This window comes from Raphanus sativus, chromosome 7, assembly GCF_000801105.2.
Source record: "Raphanus sativus cultivar WK10039 chromosome 7, ASM80110v3, whole genome shotgun sequence".
Taxonomy (NCBI): Eukaryota; Viridiplantae; Streptophyta; class Magnoliopsida; order Brassicales; family Brassicaceae; genus Raphanus; species Raphanus sativus.
Window position 1 is genome coordinate 22517239 of NC_079517.1, and position 10451 is coordinate 22527689.

The 10451-nt window shown below is 32.0% G+C and overlaps 1 protein-coding gene across 1 annotated transcript; it reads left to right on the forward strand.

The window, feature by feature from the left end:
* Positions 1 to 852: 852 nt before the first annotated feature.
* On the forward strand, positions 853 to 4099 carry LOC108829615 (hydroxymethylglutaryl-CoA synthase). Its single transcript, XM_018603239.2, has 12 exons — positions 853 to 1050; positions 1735 to 1841; positions 1936 to 2068; positions 2158 to 2301; positions 2389 to 2547; positions 2630 to 2703; positions 2815 to 2890; positions 2978 to 3033; positions 3127 to 3214; positions 3291 to 3431; positions 3518 to 3667; positions 3736 to 4099. Exons 1-12 carry the CDS (start codon positions 988 to 990, stop codon positions 3928 to 3930), a joined length of 1386 nt encoding a protein of 461 aa, XP_018458741.2. The 5' UTR covers positions 853 to 987; the 3' UTR covers positions 3931 to 4099.
* Positions 4100 to 10451: the final 6352 nt, after the last annotated feature.

The following is a 10451-nucleotide window of genomic DNA, read 5'->3' on the forward strand; positions in this document are numbered from 1 at the left end:
TCTTCTCACATGTGTGTTAGTTGATTGCTAACAAAATTATTAATATCGTACAAGTGAAATACAATTAAAAATAAAATAATGTTTATAGATTATGCATCAAAATAATTATTTACAAATTGATATTTTGTAATGATAAATTATTACAAAAAACAATTTATTAAAAAGCAGTTTTACGCACTCAGGAGAAAAAATATTAAACACTGCAGAACTTATTTTGGTAGTTGTATAGGTGCAGCACTTATAAATCATCAATATTTAGAGAGTTATACTGTAAAGAGATGATATATCCCAAAACTAAAACCAAAAGGACCAAATCGATAAAATGGCAAATAAACAAGATTTAAAAGAGTAATCAAAGAAAGAAAGAGAAGCACGAGGGAGAGGAGCTAAGTCACGAACTCTGTGTTGTCCAAATCCCGGAGGAAACACCCCCCTGCCCTCCTGCCCAATCTCACGCACTCATACAAACATACCTTTTTTTTTTCTCTTATTTTCCAGGTATTTACTTATCAAATAAATTCTTCTTCTGTTACAAAAAATAATAAATTATTTTTTTTGTGCAACTGTTATCAAATAAATTCTATTTTTCTAATCTATACTTTTTTTATTTGACATGTAATTGTCATTTGTCCAACACAGGAAAATGTACTTTTAGTTGTATGAAATACTTTATATAATTTTGGATAAAATTAACAAAATTTGGATACTTTAAACAAAAAAAATTATTAAGTACAACTGTACCAGTAATATGCTGACGTAAAAAACAAGAAAGCAGAACTAATATTTTTTTAAAAAAATTAGCCAAATATTTCTCCTGCAGTTGTTTAATAAAACAAATTGAGTTTCATTTCTGTTTTCAACAGATTCATATATTTTCTGATATACACCGCTTCTCTAAACTCTCTCTCTCTCAAAGACCGAACCTTCGATCTCATTATCTGGAGAATATATCTGGAGGATCTCATTAATCCTTTTTTTGATTCAGCAATGGCGAAGAACGTAGGGATATTGGCTATGGATATCTACTTCCCTCCCACATGTGTGCAACAGGTTAAACTTTCATTTTATTTTCTTTGGTTTAGTATGAGCTTCATACTCTGTTTCTCTCGGAGCTTTCTCTATTTTTTTTTTTTTTTTTTTGAACATAGTTGAACTCGCCTTTTGACATAAATCTTCATGAAAATTTTCCGAACATGATTTTCGAAATCTTATACATATTCTAGAAGAATTTTCCAGGGAAGATCTCATAGGTTACAGACAAGACTTATGTTTTGTTCCTTACTTCCTTGTCTCTGCGTTTTGTAATGCGGCGCAGTTTTGGTGCTACAAGTCAGAAGATGCTAAATTTTGTTTTTTCTTTTTAATTGTTTTCATTTTATTTTGAAGTTCAAAAAAAAAAAGATTATGGTTCTGATTAAATTTCTCAAAATGGAGATATCTGTGTATATGTCTGAGATTTGGTGATGAGACTGATTTGATCAAATGATATCTACTTGATTCTCATTAGGAGTTTGAGATTTCTCATTAAGTGAAAAATTTCAAACCTTTATACAACTTTGTGGTTTTTATTAAGATGAGATTCCTTGCAAACCTTTTATTTTATCAGCTAATATAAGAAGTGATCTACAACATTCTGTTTCAATCTCTCTCTTTTTCTCATTTTTAAGTTATTGATTCCAGGTCTGGTGTTTATGATTGATGAGTTAGATCAATGTCTATTTTTCTGTTATATAGGAAGCTTTGGAAGCTCATGATGGAGCAAGCAAAGGCAAATACACCATTGGACTTGGCCAAGATTGTTTAGCTTTTTGCACTGAACTTGAAGATGTCATCTCAATGAGGTAATTTTTTGTTTGTTTGCATATATATATATATATATATATATATATATATCTGATGCAAATTAAGACTGAGTTTTTATATGTTGATCTTTAGTTTCAATGCGGTGACATCTCTTCTTGAAAAGTACAAGATTGACCCCAAGCAAATTGGGCGTCTTGAAGTAGGAAGTGAGACTGTCATTGACAAAAGCAAGTCCATCAAAACCTTCTTGATGCAACTCTTTGAGGTATTATCCTTTTCTCAAGCTTCTTTTTTTCTTTTTGTTAAAAAGACAGACAGTTGAAGTTTTTCTTTTGCTTTTTGTGAATGGAACAGAAATGTGGAAACACCGACGTTGAAGGTGTTGACTCGACCAATGCGTGTTATGGTGGAACCGCAGCTTTGCTAAACTGTGTCAACTGGGTTGAGAGTAACTCCTGGGATGGACGCTATGGCCTCGTCATTTGTACTGACAGTGCGGTATAACATCTGTCTTAGCAACATCTTTTAATTCCCTAAGAGTGTTTGTATAAACCTTGGCATGTTTATACATTTGAATGCTTTCAGGTTTATGCAGAAGGACCTGCAAGGCCCACTGGAGGAGCAGCTGCCATTGCTATGTTGATAGGACCAGATGCTCCTATCGTTTTCGAGAGCAAATTGAGAGGAAGCCACATGGCTCATGTCTATGACTTCTACAAGCCAAATCTTGCTAGCGAGTACCCGGTAAAGTCTTCAGTGATTAATCTCAAAGTGTTTAGCACAGAGAGAATGAAGTTCTTGATTGGTTATTGTGTTCTTCTTGTAGGTTGTTGATGGTAAGCTTTCACAGACATGCTACCTTATAGCACTTGACTCTTGCTACAAACATTTATGCAACAAGTTAGTTTTTTTTTTTTTTTGCTTTTCTTACTGTTACAATTATTTTTTTTGCTTTTCTTACTGTTTCTTTCTTCTTGTGTTCTGTATTGGCTAATTACAAATTTTTACTAGGTTTGAGAAACTTGAGGGCAAAGAGTTCTCAATCAATGATGCTGATTACTTTGTCTTCCATTCTCCATACAACAAAGTAATCTCTCAATCCTCAAAGAAGACTAGTTTTGTTCTTTCTACCTGAATTGTCACTCACCAGTACTTCTTGTCTTTGCTACTGCAGCTTGTGCAGAAAAGCTTTGCTCGTCTCTTGTACAACGACTTCTTGAGAAACGCAAGGTTCATCAATCTTTGCTTATGAATTGCGTCTTCGGATTGAGAGATTTTTACTTGTTTATATATTATGAATAACATATTCTCCCTATTTTGCAGCTACATTGACGTTGCTGCCAAAGAAAAATTCACTCCTTATTCCTCTTTGTCCCTCGATGAGAGTTACCAAAGCCGTGATCTTGAAAAGGTTTTCACTATTTCCCTTTTTTTTTTTTTATAAAAAAAAAAGAGTTGTAGCTCAATCTTTTAGTCTGTTTTTGCAGGTGTCACAACAACTAGCGAAAACGTATTATGATGCTAAAGTGCAACCAACGACTTTAGTACCAAAAGAAGTGGGTAACATGTACACTGCTTCACTCTACGCAGCATTTGCTTCCCTCATCCACAACAAACACAGCGATTTGGTAAACTAAACTTTTTCTTCTTGTGATTCTATTGAAATGCGTTACTACTTGTTACATTTGTGTTTTTGGACGTTCTTGATATACAGGTGGGAAAACGGGTGGTTATGTTCTCATATGGAAGTGGTTCAACCGCAACGATGTTCTCATTGCGTCTCTGCGAGAACCACTCTCCTTTCAGCTTATCAAACATCGCTTCTGTAATGGACGTTGGTGGTAAATTGAAGGCTAGACATGAGGTAACAAAAAAAAAAAGGGTGCACAATCTTGAGTAAGTGTATCTCATCTTGGCCTTGTTGAATTGCAGTATGCACCTGAGAAGTTTGTGGAGACAATGAAGCTAATGGAGCATAGGTACGGAGCAAAGGAGTTCGTGACCAGCAAGGAAGGTATCTTAGAGCTTTTGGCTCCGGGGACTTACTATCTGAAAGAGGTTGATTCATTGTACCGGAGATTCTATGGCAAGAAAGGGGACGATGGATCCATAGCCAATGGACACTAAATCACTTTAAAGATGGCCTTCGCTCATCCACTCTTTATCTTCTTCTTTTTTCACTATTGATTTGCTTTCTCAAGCTTATTTAGTATGTTGTGTTTTCTTTTAAAAACTAAGTCCGTTAAATTGATGAATTATTAAAATTTAATAAGAAGTTAGAATAAACCTTTAAATTTTATGCGGTGTTCTTATTTTGGTTTTGTCTACTTATATTTGAAATCATGTAAACTTTTTAGATTTTTAACTATATATAAGTCTATGCTAGTATCCTCTTGTTATCCATTATCTTTTTTTTGTCAACTCTGATTTCATTTCAAAAGTCTGCAGGCAAAAGATACATGGATCATGTTTACATTAAAACCCAAACAAAGATACAATCTATTCTATTAATTCTGTAGTTTGACCTATTCATAAAAGTTGTATCCACCTTTTAAATTTTATAACTGCCATTTAATATAATTTTAATACACTTTTTTACATTAAGGTAACTGCCAAAATCGGGCCCATTACTGCATAATTATATTTCTTAATTTCTTAATCAGAGCCACTAATCACGTAACTGCATCAATATATTTTTTAATTAATCAAACATTTTACGATTTGTTTCTTAATATTTTTTTTGCAGATCCTCAGTCCCTCTTCTTTGTTTGATTACACCGCTAGATCATATATAATAACTGATTACTGTGAGAACCTGAGAAAATAGTTGATGTATTTGAATGATTTGTTGACAGATTCATTTTTCAGAAGACAAATATGATCATATTTCAAAGAAATAGGTGGAGTCTCTCGAGGAGCTTGGGGTTTGCGGAAATTTGGAGGAGACTTGGTGAAAACCTCGACGGCGATGATGATGTTACGGAGAAGCCGAGGAACAATGGCGAAAGCTTTTCAATTTGTTGTAGGGAGATGCAATTATATTGGGTCCATGGGCTTTGATTAACAATATCACTATTTTAAATAGCATGATATTATAATGTAATGTTTTTTTGGTGTTTTTTGATGTTAAAAGGCGGGTATATTTTGATTAAATTTTAAAAGGCGGGTATATTTTTGTTTTAATTTAATTCTCATATTTTTGTTTTGTTTGTGATTATATTTGTATTTTTCTTTGTTATCATATTTGTGTATAAATCTTAATCAGAATATATTTTATTAAATAATAGCAATTTAAAAATTGATCCGCTATATGCTCGGTTAGGGACGGGTTTCAATTTTATTTTGGTCAAAAATATGACTAGTACAAGACTAGTACAACCCGTAAACAAATAATTTGTACTAGCACCCGTCTCATTTAATTTTGTGTTTATCCGCGGGTTATACTTTTTAGAAGATAATTATTAAATTTAATTATTATAAAAATGTAAAAATATATTTATAAAAAATAATTATATATTTTTAAAATTTAAAGTTTTTTTTAAAATTACCATATTTTTTAAAAAAGTTTTTACTTCTCTTTTTCTTTTTCTTTTTTAAATATTTTTCAGGTGGGCAGGTACCCACAATCCAAAATACACCAATCCACATCCACCCGGAATAAAATACTCATAACCTCCAGTTATATCTCGGCATATAAACAATTATATATAGGTTATTACAGTTATATTTATAGGTTCCATGTATTTTTTAAATTGGACTTTGCTGTTATCAATTGGTTATACTGGTAAGTTAATGGAATAGATTATAATTATATATGAAACCAAACTTTAGTGAAAAACATATAATTTGCATTTATTTAATTACTATTTTATTAATAAACAAAATTATAACTATGTTTTGGTATTTAAAAAAAATATTTCTATATATTTACAACCAAATTACAAAATTTATGTGTGAAATGACTATTACGAAAGTGTATAGTTATGAATCTTCACTAATTCAATACAATTATCAGAAAAATTAGTAATAATTTTAAATTAAAATATTTGCACAAATATGATTATAAAGAAAAACACAAATATACTTACAAAGAAAAAGATAAATATATTGACTAAGAAAAACACAAATATAATAATTAAATTTCAAAAAAAATATGTTAAACAAAATATATTTCCTTCCTCTCAGAGATATAGAACATACAAATATGATTACAAATAAACGGACATACATGCATATAATTACAAAAAAAAAACGAAATTATGGCAGATTAACTTTGAAATTGCAATTACACATATGATTACAAGAAAAAGACACAAATATAATTATAACAAACAACTACAAAAATTAAAACAAAAAAATACCCGCCCTTTAAAGGGCGGATCAAAATCTAATCTACGTATTAAAATATGAAGCCCATGACCACAAACGTCGAAATTGATAATCATAACCACGCGTCATCTTTTATATAACGCGGGTTTTTCATGCAGTGATGCAGAGAGTGTATTTTCTGGTGACTGTGAGCTTATCGCCGCCTGGGCTCCTCCGTGAAGTTGGATGTATCTTTATCTTCTTCATCACTTCCCAATCATATATTCCTCTAAAGCATTGTTTATAGCCTAACTTCTACATGGCCAATTTATAAGTTCTGAGAAACACTCCAACTTTGATTCAGGGAAAGACAAGTGAGAGTAAAGATTGACTCCTATAAACAAAATATATGAGGATAATCTTTGAAGAAGAAATCAGACCAAAAACTAAACAGGATTTAAAGTAATTTGCGAAGAAGGAGATTAAAATCACCGATCAAAACAAGAACGGATCTTTATTGATTCAAATCAAATCAGAAATAAGAAAGAAACTTGAAGAACATAACTGATTTGATTCGAAAAAAACAAAACAAAAGTCGCCTAACGAAAATCTAATCGCCTAGCGAAGATGAAAATCAATCACTTGATCGAAGATTATAATACAGAAACAAAATCGAAAGTCTCTTCTCCTTCTCCGTAAAGGATTGTAGTGAGAGAATGAAGAAGAGGAGAGACTCTCTCTGTTATCCATTATTTAAACATAACAAATGCGGACAACAATAACAAAATTATTTTTTGAAAATATTCATGTTTAGAATTACTGTCTTCGGAACAAAAATCAAAATACTGATTCTGCAACAGAAGTTATGAAAACATTCCCATTACTTAAGCATCCAAGCTTTCTATAATGTGATATGTACCACAAATAAAACATCGATTCTTTTGAAAGAATGGATTCGGTTCAGCATCTGGAGAGTATATTTTCTTCAAATCTTTCTATTCGTCTCTGTGATAACAGTCGGACACCATAACACACGGACGCATCACCTGACAAGAACTGCATAGTACAAGCATCGCGTGCACCTGCCATGAACGTAAAAGGAACTATAACTAACTTATAGAGAGCTATCAAAGTGCATGCACGTTGTGTAAAATGAATATTACAAGGGACAAAGAGAAATACCAAGGCTGTTAAGAACATTGCACACGAGCCTCCTTTGCTGAAACTGCCGTTTCGAACTTATTAAACTTTTCAGCAATCCGGGCTTTGTTGCTTCATTATTAGAGAGGCTCTGCTGACATCTTTTATTGATGCAATTGCAGATGCTACATACTGCGTCTTTAGTTTCAAAGATATCACCCAAAACAGATTCATCACTGAACTATGCTTCTTTGAGATATGCATATCAACAAGAATCATATGACCATGTTGTTTAAGTGACCGAGACATTGAGCGAGTCAACCTCATGCTAGGGTCAGATATCAAATTCTTCTGCTCCTTGGTCACGCAAGCCTGTAAATTTATAACACCTCGACGCTTCCTTTTAGGGTCTATGTTATCTGTTGGTTTCTTCTTTACTGTGCAGTTACTACAACCTTTCAAAGACGAGCAACATAATTTTCTCAAAGCTGTACTCTACAGTCTTTCAGGCTTTCAGAATGTGATAATCCATATATCTGGCAAGGTGTATTGTTTTATTGTCATATCCTCTTTGAGACAAATCTCCAAATAGCATATCTAATGTAACCTCTAACGTCAACCTACAGTTTCGGCAAGAAAAGTCTCTTCCACAGTTCCACTATCATATAACAGCTCTTTCACACACTGGAGTTTTTTTGCTGCTATATCAAAACTTTGCATTTTCTTGTAGAGATTCCCTAATGGTATCAAAGCATCAGAGAACATAAGAATACTAAATTTTGATCAGTCCTTTAGAAGTCTGGTATATTTTTTTGTTTCACTGTTTTTTCTAGGTTTTAATTTTCATATTTATTTTTTAATTATATTTGTGTTTTTACTTGTAATCATATTTGTGTAAAATATTTTGTTTTAAATGATCAATGATAAGTTTTAACAATTGTATTAAAATAGTTGGACTGAAGCTTTATATCAATGGATCATGTTTTTTAATTTAATAGAATAGATATATAAGCACTCCTACAATTTATAGTTAACCATTTTTATTATTATAAAATATATTGATTGATTCAATTTCAAGCATAAATGACATAAACCAATAAAGGGAAATTTGGGAAAAAAGAACAAAACAAGTAGTATTTTGTCCCATTAGAATGATTTCAAATTTTTCCATTTTTGGACTTTCACTACCCTTCAAAAGTTTAAAAATTCATATAAAATAATTTACAACACAAAATAATTTACAAAAATATGAAAAATGAAGTACTAAATTATGTGCATTTATGAAAAATATTAGTTTTATAAAAACATATTTGGAATAACAATTTGAAAAATGGGGTAAAGTTGTTATTATATCAGATCTACCATCTACGGCGTTTCATAATATGCATTCTACTACAGCCACAACGATCTACCCATAGTAGACTGCTAAATACACCAAAAACAGTTGAGTCTACAAACGTAGAATACATAATCTACATTATATACTACTTTCTGCGAAAATCGTAGATAGTAAACCCTAATAAATGTTCTTATGTCTTCCTCTGAAGAATATACTTTCTTCCTACCTCTCGTTTGTCTACGTTCTCTGTATACTCGTTCTACCATGTCATCCATATTCTACGGGTTGTAGTAAGTTCATTCTACCGGATTTTTAACAGAATCCGAAAATCTAGGAAATAACTGTCAAAAAATATTACCTAAATCTATTAAATCTTATTTATTTTCCTTTTTAAAAAAAATTTTTCCCTAAATTTTAGTTTTTCTTGCCAACCACGATTTTGATAGATGTAAATTTACATCCCTATTTTATTTAAGTTTCTAATCAGCCACTAATCTCAATAGTTTCAAGTAGTGTAAGTGTTGTAGTTATAAATACCCAGGTGAAGTGTTTTCTCCCCTTCTACATTTTTATTTTAAAAAAAAAATTCCTAAAATAACCTTTAATAAGAAAGTCAAATAAGACCATTTAAATTCATATCATGTATGCTTTTGTTTGTTATTGTGTATGAAACCTAAAAAGAGATTCAATGCTAAATAAGAGATTTAAATCCAATGCTAAATAATAGAGTTAAGGATCATATATATAAGAATAACTAAAAGAAATGATATTTTGCTGATCAAATTCGTCGAGTTCTCTAGCCTTTTGTAACATGAGTCTCTCTTCTTCCTCGTCCTTATCTTATTAATTTTGAGAAGCATGGGCAGCAAGCCTCCTGAGAACAAATCCACATGTTAGTATCACTTCTCTCATGATATTAGCATACAGAGCAAAGACATATCAGACAATAGTTCTTCAAGAAACTCATTAACTTGGTATCACAAAATTTTGCAACAGGTCTTAACAAATATACAATTCAGAAGAGTCAACTCTAAGCCCCTTTCTACCATAGATAAGCACAAACAAAATTATATGCAACCAACCATTAGTCATCTAACCCAAAATTGCAACGTCACAAGCATCTCCAACACCATCAAAGGAGTTCTGGATCTTTTTTTTTTGCTAGTCCAGTCGGTAAACAACTCCAGCAAAAGGAAAATATTAACTATGGTGAATAGAAACAACAAGGCCAGAACTCATTGAGCTATAGTTGAGGTCACATTAGAAGCACATCACACTTAGGTGTCAAACCACTATAAGGGGGAACAATGACTTAATACGTAACTAAACCAAGAGTTTCTCCTTCAAAATAATCAATAATCCAACTCCTTACCAGTCACTTAGGCATCAGAACCCCGAATGATAATGGTATTCCACAACAATTCTAACTTAACATGTTAAATTGTACACAGAAGAATCTCAAAAATATACACTGTGAGCCATTAATTTGCGTTTCTACTCTATTCAATCTTTTACTAATACACATGCACATCAACAAAATCAAAAAAAAAAAATCAAAATCGAAAAGGGGATCTCAAAACCCTACCTTCAATTTTGGGGAAAGAAGAACCAAGATGAAAATCAAACACCTATTTGTTCTTAATCAGCGACAAGAAGCTTCTCCCGAGCTTGAACAACTTCAATTGTAGCCAGAGATTACAAAGAGATTCTAATTTCTGGTGTTTAGAGAGGAAAAGAGAAAGAAGAAGGACAACAGAGAGATGTGACGATGAGTTAAAGGTCTCCGAAGAACTAATACGGCGGAGAAGGTGTTGATGGCGAAACCTAATGGCCTCTTCGTTGGAGAGAAAGAAGAATCCTA